Raw genomic sequence first — 15,797 nt, forward strand, 5'->3', positions numbered from 1 at the left:
ATAAACAAATCAGGTGATCAAGGGCACTTTGACATGTGGTTTTCTAATATATATATATATATATATATATATATATATATATATATGGGATTTACACTGGAGCTTTTTGTTTTGTATTATTATAAATTATATGCTCTCTCTGGCTCCAATAATATAACATTCCCATTGGAGGCATTGGAGGTTCCCTCTACCTTAATCCTAGTTTGTTTTTACATCAGGATTTAACCAGAATTTTATAATCCTTTTGATCTGGAGGTTCAAAAATAGATTGATTTTATATTTGTGTATACTTGGCATAACAGTGCTTTGTACCTCATTGGTATTCCAATTCCCCAAACTGGCTTTTTGCCTTTACTAAAATACTAGGCAATCATCTATGATCCAATTCCTTTAAAAGTGTAGTGAGAGCTAATTTCCCAGAACAGCTCATCTGTTATATTGAATAGACTTGCTTTCTTCCTACTCCAGTCATGCTACATAACTGTACCTTTTACATTCCAGCTTAATGTAATCTTCCTTGGGATTGCTTTATATAAAATGTTTCATCATACTGCCATTCTGAAACCCGAATCGGGCTGTCTTGATAATATCAAGTAAGTGATTTTTCTTTTTGTTTTTTTTTAGGCTGCCTCACTTTGGTACACTGCACTATCCCTACTTTTAATTGCATTTAAGTCTTATGACAAAATGATAAAAATCAGTGCATTGTCTTTGCTGAATAAGATAATTTCTTGACTATTAAAGTAACTTGATCTGCCTGAAAATGAGTATAATGAAGCTCTGTCTTCAAAGAAACTACCCCCTCAGCTCTGATTTACAATAGGATAACATTTTCATATGTACATTTATTCATTTTGTTCTGAAAGCAAATACCCAGTGTCTGGGTCCAGGCAAACTATTATTTCTTAGAGCAATAAGTACATCGCTTCTTAACATTCCATGGCCCCCTTCGGAGCAGTGTGAAGTGAGGTACATCATAGCATTTGCAAGTACCGGAAGGGGGATTCTACACCACGGAGAAGAGCCCCCTAATTATTAATCTGGGCATTTATGTGGGAGCTGTTATGCAGATGCCCTCCTCTGCTCCTCAGAGAGGAAGAGAAACCTCAGCTTCCTAATGTAAAATCCTTTGGAATATAAATATTTGGCTTCAGGCTTACTCACTCCCCCTTTGAAATGTTAACTTTTTTACCTCCTGGGAGGTAAATCCCTCCAGATGTCTCTCATTATCTATTCTATTACTCAGTCATCTTTTAACTTCCCAGGTTTGTCTTTTGACACACATTTCACTTGTCTGTGTTCAGAAAACCCTAGCCAGGCAGAGATAGGAAAATAGTCACATTACATTCCACACTAGCAGTACTTCCTTGATTTACACAGAAAAAGAAGCTACTTTACATTTTCTGAAAAGAAATGTGGTTCCTCTGTGTAATGAAAAAGTTTATCTTATTTCTTTAGAATCTGTGACGTTTGAGAAAAATAGTAATGTTGAGATGTACTTTAGTCATTAATATATATTATATATGAAATTGCATTTGTATATAATTTTGCCTATGCGTTAACTTAGTTAAATGTCTGTATTCAAACGAATGTACCTTCAGAAGTTTCCCAGGGTCACCTGTAATCTTCATGTGCTATCGACATTCTCCTTGAACCCTCAGGGAGCCGCTGTAGTCACCATTTTCCATCTTTCTGCATTGAGTGCCTGGCCATGGTTCCTTGCCCATAGTAGATGCTCACTGAATGTTTTCAGAATAAATGAACACATTCAAGGCTTGAGTGACAAAAGTGTATTGACATTAAGTGGTTAACTCTGATGAAGCAATAATCTGTCTAAATTAATTGAAAAGGATAGCTAAGTAATTAGAAAATAATAATATATCGGAGAAAACTAAGGGCCATCTACTGTAAGTAATGGTCTTTTGAAGGTCTTAATATTTCTTAATTGAGATAATGATCATTATATTGTTGATTTATGTACAATTAGACTACCCTTCTAAAATGTAGTGTTAGTTCCTTGGACTATTTGATCCTGATTAAATTGAATTTAGGTACATTAAATAAAATATGTTTTCTTTGTCAGATCGTACTTTTACTCTAGTATAAATTACAGTATCTTTGATTCTATTATTATGTATACAATAATATAGAAGTAATACTTTACTTGTCATTTGTTATGTTTTTAAGGTATTACCATAAAAAAGCAAATAATACATTGATATTTATGTCATAGCTTTTAACAGGTTAAAAATCAGAAAAAGGTCATGTACTTAGTACAATCATCTTTTTAAAGATCAGTTCTCTTGTTATTCATATGTATTTCTTTAGATAATAGGGATCAAATATTTATGATATTACCGTTTCAAAAAATAAACATACAAAAAAGAAATGATTCCATTTAGTGACGCTGATGGCATCAAGCCTTAGGCTGTAAAGGAAAGCCTTGAATGAGGACACCTTGATTCCTTCTGTCTGAACTGCTTGATACTTTGTAGCCTTGGGAAGGTTTATTTAAGCTTACTGAGCCTTCCAGTCCTGTTTAAAATGGACATAATAATGAAACATACCCAAATATCCAATGAGCAGAGGACTATAAACAGCCTTTGATGATGCCTTTAAAAAGTCAGTAAAGCAAAGAGAGAAATTGGGTAGTTTGTTAGAAAGGGTATAAAGGTGGTTTTAAGATGAAGAAACATGGACATGGACATGCTAATGGGAACGAACCAAGAACAGAGGGGTCAGAAATATGAGCCGGGATGGTTGTTACAGTTGTGACTGGAGGATTTGTAGGGAATGAGAACCAGAGTAGTGGCAGAGCAATTCCACTGCATTAGATTTCATGAAGGACACGTTTCCAGAGTTAACAGAAGCCAGGCAGGAGGCCCCTTTCCCACTGAGACTGGATAAAATAAATACGTGTGATGTAGACAGGCTGGTGGAACCAGGGTAGGGCAGTAAATCTAGAGATTTCGGCCTGTTCTCCTCCATGAAATAGGAAAGATGGTCATTTGTGGGAAATAGGGGACTAAGGAAGGAGATAATAAGAAAGAAAATATTTATTAGAATTTTCCAGAATCTGAAGGATGTTTCATTTTATTTAAAATATATTAACTACTTAAGAAGTGCTTGTAAAGACATCAGTGGAGCATAATTGATAAGGAACAAATTTATGAAAAGTAATAATGATTTTGAACATTAAGCAAAACACAAAATCTGGCAATTAAAATTTTTTTTACAAAACAAGGATTTGTATTGTTAAGTGGTGTAGGTGATGATTTGAAAGGTATAAGCATAATTTATCTGGAAAATCTTTTTTCTGAGTACAGAGGAGAGGACATAAAAGTTAATAATATATACTTGCTTTTGTTTTTTGTAATTTTATAAATGGTGAATAAGACAGACCACTTTTAGTTTAAGAGAAAAGCATACCTTTTATAAGGCCTTCTGGCAGTTGCTGTTTTTTTTTTAAAAAAATTCCTTCACTTATAAAATTTGTATTGCCTTTGTTATACATGTTCTTTTACATCAAGGTATCTCCTTTACCTAAAATGTGTTTGTTTCTCTTTAATCCACTGCCATCATTTTCTTAGGCCACCATCAACCTCTACAGAACAACATAGTGGTCTCCAGGCTTCTTTCCCCGTATTCATTCCTGCCCTTGCCTTAATCAGCTAGTGGTCTCTTGAAAAGTTAAATCTGACCATGCAACTCTCTTGGGTAGAACTTTCCAGTGGCTTTCTGTTAGTCTCCCATGAAAGTCCAGACCCCCTAACATGGCCCCTAAGTGTCCCTGATCTGGTTGCCCCTTTCTTTCCTCAGCCCCTTCTTAGCCATGTGCCCCTTGGCCGTTCTAGATGTGTTTGTTCTCTTTGGCTTCCGGTTTTATCCCTGCTGTGTTTCTACTGATGTTCTCTTCCTAACACTATGCCTCGCTGACTTCAGTTTGACCTAATTGAATCTTTATTTTTAAAAACAATTGAATTATGTTTTAACTCCAAATTTACTTCACTGTCATCATCATAAACACATTTTGATGTTAAGCATAGAACATTCATTTGACTTGTTCATTACTGTACTAATGCTGTACGCTGGGAAAAAATAGTACACAAATAGAGTGAATTGCATAATATGATCAAAGAGGAAATGAGGGATGCCAGTTCTCAAATTTCACTAAAAACGTAATTAAAATTAAACAACATATTTCTACTTGCTATTTGTTTACTTGTTCTTGGTCCCTTTTTCATCAAAATAGGTCATTATATTTGAGGAATAAAGTATTTCCAATCATTTGAAGTTTTTGGTTTAATTTCTGATGAGTTGAAATTGGAGCTTAGAGTCATCATAGCAAAAATTGGACCTAATTTTGGAGCCATGTATGTAAGTGTGGATAAAACAATGACTGACTTGTTACCAGCACAAAATTAACTTATAGTCTCACTGAAGTGCTATGATATAGAAAACTTGAATTCTTGAGGAGAGCACTCTCGTACCTTCAAAATAAAAATGGACATTTCTGTAATTATCAACTATGTCTACTTTTGGAAAATGTATCTAATAATATCACAAGTACTTTGAAGACTACAAACAAAAATAAAGGTGTTTAGGGCTAAGAAATAAAATTGGTACCTATATGGAGGGACAGGAAATCTACTAGATTTTCCTGTGTCTCCCACTGCACTTTTTCCCACAGACTGACTGACTTCTATACCAAGACTTCTGATCTTGGCCTAGTCATGTTTTTTGATTTTTGGTCTCTCCCCTTAACTTAGGTTTCACTTGAGTGATGGGTCAGCAAACACATTGTCAGATGGATGAAAGAAACACCTTTCACTTTTCTTTTTCCTTTCCCGGGTTCTAAATGCTAAAGGAAGACATTAGAGAAGAGGAACAACTTAATGTCAGACACACTTGGGTCTGAATTTCTGATCAATCTTTTAATGATTATATGACCTTGCAAGTTATATCATGGCCTTCAGTCTCTATCTCCTCTGAATTGGGAATGACTGTATCTACTTAAATAAAGTTTGATGATAATTAAATACAATCACATGTGTAAAGCATACAGCATGTACACCTGGCTGGTGTTGCTCAGTGGTTGAGCATTGACCCATGTACCAAGAGGTCACTGGTTCAATTCCCGGTCAGGGCACATGCCCAGGTTGTGGGCCCAATCCCTAGTAGGGGGCATAGAAGGCGGCCAATCCAATGGGAGGCGGCCAATCCAATGGGAGGCTGCCAATCCATGTTCTCTCTCATTGATGTTTCTATCTCTAGCTCCCTCTCTCTTCCTTTCTCTTTAAAATCAATAAAGGAAAACCAATTTTTGTAAAATGCAGCCTTTAAAAAAAAAGCATACAGCATGTAATTTAGTGCCCATACAGGATGTTTTTATTATTTTTAACCGCTCTATGTGGAAATAATATTGCTGCCTTTGGTTCTTTGTGCATTTTATCATGAAATTTGCTCAACTTCATATCAAAATCCCATTAAACTTTGATGGTTTTTTTAACCATATGGTATCATTATGAATTTGCATGACATGATTCTTTTTTTATTGAAGCCAAATTTATGCTATTATGAAAAATTGACTCCAGGAGTGAAATACTCACTTGATGACTAAATAGCAAGTTCTGTAGTTAATTCTGAAGAAAAAGAAGGAAGTGTTCTCCCTGAGCTTGGACAACATCCATATGTAAAGAAATCTAAGAAGGTTTCTGAATAGCTTCAGGGACGAATAGCAAATGTTTTACCTTACCTGCATCCATAATAATTTATTCTGTTCCTCTAGAAAGTAAAATTTTTTTGAGGACTGTTTCTAAATATTGGTAGAAATAATTAACTCAGAATTACATTCAGCTTGACTAGTATTACATTAGTCCATTACAAAGTTAAGGGTGACAGGGTTCTAAAAAACTGAATGCGGGAAAGCATATTGATACAATCTTGAAAAATTCAATAGTCTCCCAAGAATATTTTAATGCTTTAAGTTTCCTACTTTGTATGACTATATATCATAATAATTATTTATTATATCATTATACATTATGCATTATATATTATAGCATATAAATAATTATTATAATATATTAATATATAGTCTGCTTTTCATAATGTATCCTCTTTGTACTATAGTCAGAGCAATATCCTAAAAAGAGTCTGAACTTTATTAGAACAATAAATCTAGTTCTGAGTTGTCTTTAATAAAAATATTCATCCACTTCAAAGTTTTCTGGATGAGTTTGGAGAGAATATTTTTAGTACTTCTTGTCCTTTTCAAAATATTACCTAGTGATATAAAATATTGCAATATTAATTTGTATTTTTAAAAAAGGAAGTTCAGTATGGTCCATATAATCCATGCAGAGTTTTAAAAATAGTGTACCTATACATTGTATTATAGTTTACCCTCACTAAATTGAAATTAAAATTTCACAGATTCCAAATTATTAAATATTTAGAGGTATGTTTAAAAATGTCCACCTCTTTTGTAAAAGGATTATTAGGTCAACACACTATTTGAAGATGTGTTTTACCCAATCGTTTGTATATCTCCCTATGCCCATACACACCGCAAACACTTCAGTTCTTGGAAAGAATCAGAACTCTAATAGATTTGTTGTATTTATTGTAGTAGATCAAATAATGTTTAAGAAAATTCTGAAACATATTAAATCTATCTGTTATCTCCTTCTCTCCTGTCTTCCTATATTTCCTTGGTCTGTGGGTGTCACTGAAATCTGCCACAACATCATCATCAATGATCCAAGGGTATTTGTAGTATCATACAGTCCAGACAACACTTTTTGGAGTTATTTGCATTGTTATGACATCACTAGATTTGCTTCAAACAAGTTAAGACTTTTTTTAAGATAGTAGTTAGTCCCTTTCAGATTAACTAATTTAAACATTTAACAATCACTTCCTTGGACAATAAATTTTAGTCATTGATTCACAAATCTGAGAACTCTGCAAGTGTTGTTACCAGTTTCATTATATCATGCTATTTTGGTTGTAGTTCTAAGTGTTCTGAAAGATAGAAGGATTGATCTCTTTTTTAGGAGTTTTTTCTTTTTTTCCTTTTTTTTCTTTTTCAAATCTTTATTGTTGGATGTAAAATGTATTACAGATGTTCCACATTTTTCCCCCATTGACCCCCTTCTCCCTCCTCCTGCCCCCCTCCCACCTTATCCCACACTATTGTCTGTGTCCATTGGTTAGGCATATAAGTTCTTTGGTTTATTTCTTCCCACCCCCCCCCCCAACCCCTTTCCCTTTGAGGTTTGTCAGTCTAGCAATGAATTTGTGCTTCTTAATCCCTTTACCTTTTTTACCCATTCCCCCAACCCCCTTCCCAACTGGAAACCAACAAAATGTTCTCTGTATCTATGAGAATGTTTCTGTTCTACCTGTTCATTTTGTTTGTAGATTCCGTTGTTGATAGATATGTATTCATTGCCATTTTGTTTGTTCATACATTTTATCTTTTTCTTAAAAAAGACCCTTCATCATTTCATATAATAACGGTTTGGTAGTGATGAACTCCTTTAACTTTTTCTTGTCTGGGAAAGTTTTTATATGTCCATCGATTCTAAATGACAGCTTTGCAGGATAGAGTAATTTTGGTTGTAGGTTCTTGGTTTTCATCACTCTGAATATTTCTTGCCACTCCCTTCTGGCCTGAAAAGTTTCTTTTGAGAAATCAGCTGCCAGCCTAATGGGAACTCCCTTGTAGGTAACTAGCTGCCTTTCTCTTGCTGCTTTTAATATTCTCTCTTTGTCTTGAACCTTTTGCATTTTTATGATGATGTGTCTTGGTGTGTGCCTCTTGGGGTTCATCTTGTTTGGGACTCTCTGTGCTTCCTGGACTTGTATGTCTGTTTTCTTCACCAAGTTAGGAAAGTTTTCTGGCATTATTGTTTCAAACAGGTTTTTGATTTCTTGTTCTCGCTCTTTTCCTTCTGGCACCCCCAAGATGCGAATTTTGGCACTCTTGAAATTGTCCCAGGGGCTCCTTACACTATCCTCATTTTTTTGGATTCTTTTTTCTTTTTGCTGTTCTGATTGGGCATTTTTTGCTTCCTTATATTCCAAATCGATGGTTTGCTCCTTGGATTTACGTACTCTATTATTGAAGCTGTGTAAATTTTTCTTTTTTTTATCCTCACCCGAGGACATTTTTTCATTTTTTTGTTCAGAGAGAGTGGGAAGGAGAGAGAGAGAGAGAGAGAAACATCGACACGAAAGGGACACATCAAGTGGCTGCCACCCGCACGACCCAACCAGGGCCGGGGACAAACTGCAACCGAGGCACATCCCCTTAGCGGGAACCGAAGCCGGGTCTCTCTGGACCGCAGGCCGACGCTCTAACCGCTGAGCCAAACTGGCCAGGGCTAAATTATTCTTTATTTCAGTTAATGCCTCCTTCAGTTCTAACTGTGTATCCATGATTCCTAACTGGTCCTTTTTTATGCTCTTGAGGCCCTCCCTATGTGCACTGAGGTTCTCACTAAGTTCATTGAGCATCCTTATAAGCAGTATTTTGAACTCAGTATCTGTTAGGTTGCTTATCTCCATTTCGCTTAGTTCTTTTATTGGGGTTTTGTTCTGTTCTTTCATTTGGGACCTGTTTCTTTGTCTCCTCATTTTGGCTGCCTCCCTGTGTTTGTTTCAGTGTATTACTTAATAAGAGGTATGGGGCTCGCTGAGACCAGATGCTGCTCGTTGAAAGAATTTAGGAAAAACCTGAAGCAGGATCCAAGACAGGCCAATCCTATGGTTAAGCAAGTGGCAACAGCTTGGGTGGGCTTGAAAGTTGGGTGGGGCGGGGCGGGGCCTCAGGGAGTCAGCAGGGCGGGGCTACCAGTGTGAGCCAGGTTGCTGGAATCCCAGATATGGAGACTGTCTGCCGCCCCTGGGAAGGGCTCACCAAAGGAACAAAGGCCTCTTACAGCACGTTTGTCTCTGAGAAAGCCCCCTCTCCAGCCCTCGCTCCAGTGCCAAACAGCTCAGTTCTTCCCTGTATGTCTCTGGCACCCCTCGAGCTTCCTCCCCTCCGAGCTTACAGGGAGAGAGTCCGAAAAGTCCGTGCGTGGGCCCTTTAAGGAGCTGCCTGGGGCTCCAGCCAGGTCAGCTTCCCTGAGCCTCAGTTCCTGCTGGTTTTTCCAGCCAGAAGTTATGGGGACTTCTCTTCCTGGCACTGGAACCCTGAGCGGGGCACCTGGTGTGGGACGGGGACCCCTCGGTTCTCAGGAAGGACCTTCCCAGCCGGGGGAGCCTCCTGATTTTTATCCGCCACACGTGGGTGTGGGACCAGCCCATCGGGCCACCATCGCGCCGCCCGCCCTCTTACCAGTCTGGATGTAGCTGCTTTTTTAATTCCGTAGTTGCAGGACTTCCATTCAGCGTGATTTCAGGCAGTTTTGAATAATGGTTCTTGTGTAGTTTAATTGTAACTTTGATGTGGTTGTGGGAGGACGCGATACCGCCTTTACCTACTCCGCCATCTTGACCGGAAGTCCCAGGAGTTTTTTCTTTAAAATGCATTCAAATCCTTTTATTCCAGGAATAAAATCCAGGAATCGGTGTTGTGCGCATCACTGTGTTCGGTGTGCTTCGTACACTGGGAGCTGACATTTGAGAACACAGGTTCGGAGGATGACTGGCACAGGACTCTGGATTGCTGTGCACTATACCTTGAGATCAAATAATAGTTTCACTTCTCCCCAACATAATGAGGTTTACATCAGATTTAGGGGAAAGGCTGAAACAATAACTAGGGGAAAATAATTTTTCTTTATAGTAAAAACAAAAAATCACCAGCTCCTTTATTCTGTGTGTGTGCCTTGGACTCAGAGTTCCTCATATCCTACATCAAATGTGCATTCAGACTTTAGGAAAGCTTGATAGCCAGAGTTTTTTATAAAACCGACATTTCTGAAGTAATTGTACACACAACAGCAGAATTCATCTCAACCAACTATTCATAGGACTCTGCTTGTTTTCCCCCAAATGGTAACCTTGTAATTTTCATAAGAGTGGAAGAAATATGAGAATAATTGTAACTAAGTAACATTTATGTTTCATGTTATTTACATATTTTATTTTATTTTAAATTTATGAACTTTGATATTATTTTTATTCTTTAGTTATTCATTAATTTATTTAATAAATAAGAAGTGCTAACATTTTAGATCATTTATGTTATGTAGACTGTGAGGTAAAGGAGTGGAGTGCTTTTGGCTGCAGGTACTGGGCGGGTGAGATGTTATTACTGAAATCTGGAAAACTGCAGGAAAAAGCACATTAAGGGTTGATCAGAAGGGGTTTTTTGCAATATAACTTTGAAAGACTTACTAGACATTGCATTGTACATGTTGAGTAGGCAGTTGGAATAGTGAATGTTAGAGATTTAAATTTGGAATCATCAGTGTATAAATTTGATTTGTTCTGATTTAATTTTTATATTTAGTGTTTTTTATATTTTATTTTCAATATTGATTTCTTTTTTGTATCTTTATTATTTTCTACAATGGCAACTTCTTCTGTATTTCAAATTTATGACTGTGATATATTTCCTTTTAAAACATGAAGCAGAGTGAGATGATTAAAAAGGTAAGAATAGAGAGGGAGTGGGGAACCAGTAGGGGGGGAAGGAGAAACATCTGAAACAAAAATAAATAAATTAATTTTTTTTTTAAAAAGGTAAGAATAGTAAAATTAGTAGGAAGATATGGCAAAGTATTGATATAGTGATTTTTCAGCCAGACTGTTTCCCTCACTAAGTCACTGGAATGCACGCTTCTGTTAAGATGAATCCTGCTGTACCAAATGCTGACCAATAAAACAGCCTAAATTATGACACTGATGATTTAAAGAACATTAAGTCAAGAGATAGGTAGTTGTAGAGTTGGTTCAATACCTCGATGATGTCGGTGAGGACCAGAAGTCTTTCGATCCTCCCCATGTTCACTGTTGTCATTCACTGTGCCTGCCTGAGGCCCAGAGATGGCTCTCTCAACTCCTAGCATCATATCCTTCATCATATGTGTTCAGAAGCAGGAAAGAAGAGAGAAAAGAGGACTCTTTTCATAAGCCTTTCCTCATAGATTTTTCTTCCATGTTCATAGTGGGAAATATTTCCCAGAAGCCTATTGCTAGCTTCACATGTCTGGATCATGTGACTGCCTGTCATTGCAAGAGGATTTGGGGAGAGAGATCATGGATCTGGCAAAGGTAACAGGCCGTGGAAGGGAACAAGCCAGTGTCATCACTTGCAGAGTTCAGGGCAAGAGTACAAAACTATTAATAGAACATGCCCTAATCTACTCTGACAGATATACCTTAAAAACCACCTGGAAGACCAGGATTAAATTCAGAATCCTTGAACTCCTACCAGGATGTGGCCCCTGGCTCAATATCCATCTTCATTCTCTTCCTACCCCCAGGGCTATCCCATACCACGAGACACAGAGCCTACACATGGGCATGCTGGCATGGACGCTTCGGCCCATACATCTAAGCTCTGTCTATCCCTCCCACAAACAGCTACCCCTTGACTACTCCCCAAATGTAGGAGTTTGGGTAATGGCTACATTCTTGGGAGAATGGATCATGGTAGATTCTATTTTAAACGCTCGAGACTGGGTAAAAGGAAGGGATTGAGGATAGTGATGAAACAGCAGAGAGAGCAGTCATGGCATGAGCGCAGTTCTGGAGCAGCATCGGGATGAGTGGACTTGTGGGCTTAATGAGAACAGGCACGGCTTTCGTGATAACAGGAGGGAAGGCGGTGTGTGTGAGGACTGTTGAAGAGAGTTGACAGGTATGCTGTTGGAAAGATGAGAACATTTGTACCACTCTTCTTGGTTGAGCTCTCTCAGAAATGGGCTCTGAACCTAGGATTCAACACAATTTATTAAAGAACTGCTTTCAGAAGATGTCAGTGAGAAAGTAAGGGGTACAGGATAGGTACGAGGAAGGAGCTATGCAAGTTTGTGATTTTATGTCACGTTTCAGACTGACCCCAATCCCAAAGGAACTGTGGAGTTTCAATTAGTTTGGGGCTGTCCATCCTTGAGGCAAAGGAGCTGGGATGGTGTAACTCCACAACTATTTGTAATTGACCACAGGCTTGCATGGGGGTGGGAGTGCAGTGTAAATTCCCAAGCACTTCTAGCTTGTGGGCATGGCAGCTCTAGTGCCCAAGGACAGCCCTCTGTAGGTCACAGGGGCAAGCCTTTAGCAGCTGGAGGAATGAGCTCAGGGACTGTACAAGGGCTTATGAGGTCTGGGTAGCGTGCCGATGTGTTTGCATCTGTCAGATTGTTTCTAATCTTTTAAGGAAATAGGAGGTGGTATTCAGTTAAGGCGTTTGGGCTGAGAAGGAAATTTGGGATTTAAGGAAGATTCGAAATAATTCTTATGAAGAATGGGAAGGCGTATGTGCTAGAAAAGTAGAGTTGGCTTGTCAGACACTGCCAAGTGCGCTTAGAAAGTTGTCATGAATTTAGAATGTCTTCAGTAATCTTGGTTGTGTGATATTATCTGAGCAATGTTCACATATCCAGGGGTGGACTTTTTTCAAATCATTAAAGTGGAAAGAGGAGGTAAGAAAGTAAGAGGCCATGGGATCTAGGCTGGCCAAGGAGGAAAGCATGAACACGAAAGGGTGATGTGCATAGTGAAAAAGGAAAAACAGAAGAAGAGAAGGCCTAGAGATGTTAGTAGATAACACATATAAGAAGGAGTAAAAGGTGGTAGCAGGTATCTGATGGCAGGAGCCTCAAAGGAGCTGGGTTTGGGGAAAGGGTAAATCGAGGTTTGGCAGGGGTACTTCTACCTCCCGAAGGTTGTGAGAGAACGGATTATGGAGTTTGTGTGACCTTCATGGAGAGCACTGTCAGCAGGGGAAACGTGCACTTAGAGCTTGAAGGTGACAGAAACATCCAAGGATGAAATATAGGATGGAGGGGAATTTGTTGATATTGGACTGTGAGTTCAAAGGACAAGTTGGAATTTTTAGGGAAGAAGAGATACAGTGGAAAGTTGGATTGGATTAAGACACAGACAAATAAATGTTAGACTAGATGGAAGGAATAGCCTGTAATCATTTTTGTTGTCCAAATTCATTACTGTTTTCTCACAGTCTGTTACCATCTTGGTCAATAGAGTCCTACCCAGATCCCCTAGATGGGTGACAACACTATGCCTTAGATACATACAAGTTATCCCCCAATTTTAAAAAATACGAAGATACACAGATCTTAATAAGAATTGTAGCTCTGGCTATATTCCAGTTCATTAAAAGAAACTAAAATGTTCTGTGATTAAAGGTAACAAATAGATCATCACTGATTGGCAAATGAAGGTCATAAACTACTCAAAGGGACTAAAACACTTACTCCGGATGCATATCAATTTCCCTTAACTCCAAGGGAATACCTCATTTAAGTAAAAACAACAGAAAGGTAACACGTTTCAGACTTTCACTGTTCTCATTCTCCTATTTCCTAGGACTGCTTTCTAACAGAAGTGTTACTTTGTTATAATGTTTTTCTTTACCTCATGTTAAAATTGGTGAAAGCATATAAGTCATAGTTACTTTACATAAATATGCATTAAATCACTAGATTTGTAATTAAAAAGTGCAGATGGTAGAGTGGAATGTGAGGTGTCTTGAGCTGCTCAATCCACATTTGAAAATTTCCTAATCTAATTTTCTATTGGCTGAGTTCCTATTGTTGGATTTTCCCACTACATGTAATTATGTATTTTTAAAAGGTCTGTCATCAAAGGCCCTGGGACTTTTATAAATGTGCTATTTGAGTATGCTTTCTAGAATAATGTTAAAGAAGCTATATTAAATCAGATACTTTATTGTCTAACACAAAACCCCTCTCAATTCCAGAATTAAGATTGACAGCCTACGGTTATAGTTTAAAACTTTTTAATTATGCGATTAAGTAAACAAGCTAGGAGCATAAAAAGTAAAAATTTATCAACACCAGAACTGACATGAATGGATATTAACATAGTATATCTACCAAGATGTAAGTCAAAAAATGGCACATTTTTCCTGTAATAGTCATTGTCAAAGCAGGTCTCTGATTTTTCTGCCATCTCTGAATTTATCACATCTTGTTCAATTCTCTTTTGAAAAGTTCCCAGAACTGCTAGATCTCTTATTCAGTAACTTTTATAATGCAGTGTAATGGGACAGCAAATATACAGCATCTCAGTTAATACTCACTGGGCCTCCTCTAGTAAAATTACTATGCCCATGTGCTTCTACCAGATTTTTAATCTTTTCTTTTCTTTTTTTTTTTTTTCTGTTAGCTTTCCTATGCTTTTTTTCCTTTTGCTTGCTGATAAACAATTTGAATGCTCTTCTCCCAGAGTGTCATGTTTCTGTTCATTTTTGCTTGGTTAAAAGGAAACATATGAATTAAATAATCAACATTTCCCTTTAATGTATATGCTTGTGAGGTCTTTTAACAAAAATTCTTTTAGACCAGGAGTAGAAAACATATTTTTTTTCTTTTATGTCTTGCACTTTCTTTTATTTGTCTTAGAGTTTTACAATTCACATTAAGACTTGAATCTCTGTGGCAGACCTTGTTTTTCTTTATATAATGAGCCACACTTCCAACATAATTTTCTAAATAAGCCATCCTTTTCCTCCAGAATTGGGCTGCACACTCTCTTCTGCTCCATGGACATAAGCTTTTGTTCCTCAACTATTACCACATTATTACCAGAATGTGGTTTTAATTCTGGTAGAGTAAGTCCTTTCATTGTGAGTGCCTCTTTCAAATGGCATTATACTCATGGATTGTCACTATTCTTTCACATAAATTTCAGAATCAGTTGTTAAAGTTCTCCTAATACATTTCTTACCTTTCTGGGATAAATCCTAATCAATCATGATGTTTTTGCACCATTATATTTTGCTATTAAGCAGCTATTATATAGGATTTTTATTAAATTATTAAGTAAAATATTCTTATAATTTATTTTTTGTTCTCTTAAACTTATACTTACTTGGTAAATTATAGTAGTCTCATAAATTGTTTTTCTTCTTTTCTATTTAGGCCTAACCTATATGAGAAAAGGATTATTGCTGCTTGAATATTAGAAAGCATGTCGGTGAAATGTTTTGGGGCTGGAGATGTTTTGGGGGCTATAGCAACAGATGCCTATATGTGCATGTTTTATTACTGATTTCCAATTTGATTTCATTCATTGAAGAATACATTCTAATTGATGCTGGTTCTTAGTACTTTAATGAGGTTGCCCTTTGGCCTAAAATACAATTGAGTTAAGATTTGTTATTTTGCTATTTAGAGCTGTTTATATATCAACAAATTGAATTTATTTATTATATACCATTTCTTAATTTTTCTCATTGACATAATTTTAAGATATTATATTTAAATCCATAGTAACAAATTTAATTAGAAACAACAATATCTCACAGGGCTTTTGTATTAAAAGCAGACTTGAAATAGAGATCTTGGGTCATTAATGAGGTCTAATCACTGTCCAAGTAACTAGTTTTTGTGCAATATCTATGCAGGGTGACTTCTTCACAGTGGATGTTCACTGTTAATCTGAATGATAGAGTCAAGAATTCAGAGTTCTCTTCAATAGCTCTTCCTAATTGATAGCCTAGGGACCGTAGACTAATCTTTCTTTGGTTCCATTCCACTCTAAAAAGATGCTAGTGAGGTTACTTTATTCATTGTGGAGGTGAGTAAACAAAGGTGAATGAAGGTCAAGTTACTTATCCAAAATTAAAT

The 15,797-nt window shown here is 37.0% G+C and overlaps 1 protein-coding gene across 1 annotated transcript in view; it reads left to right on the plus strand.

Annotated features, from left to right (window-relative positions):
- The window catches only part of ADGRL3 (adhesion G protein-coupled receptor L3), a 471,329-nt gene that overhangs the window by 403,443 nt on the left and 52,089 nt on the right, over window positions 1-15,797 (plus strand). The window contains exon 18 of the mRNA XM_036253182.1: window positions 502-593. Coding sequence (XP_036109075.1) covers window positions 502-593 — 92 coding nt within the window. The remainder of the gene's footprint in view (window positions 1-501; window positions 594-15,797) is intronic.

Source organism: Molossus molossus, unplaced genomic scaffold (assembly GCF_014108415.1).
Source record: "Molossus molossus isolate mMolMol1 unplaced genomic scaffold, mMolMol1.p scaffold_m16_p_1, whole genome shotgun sequence".
Taxonomy (NCBI): Eukaryota; Metazoa; Chordata; class Mammalia; order Chiroptera; family Molossidae; genus Molossus; species Molossus molossus.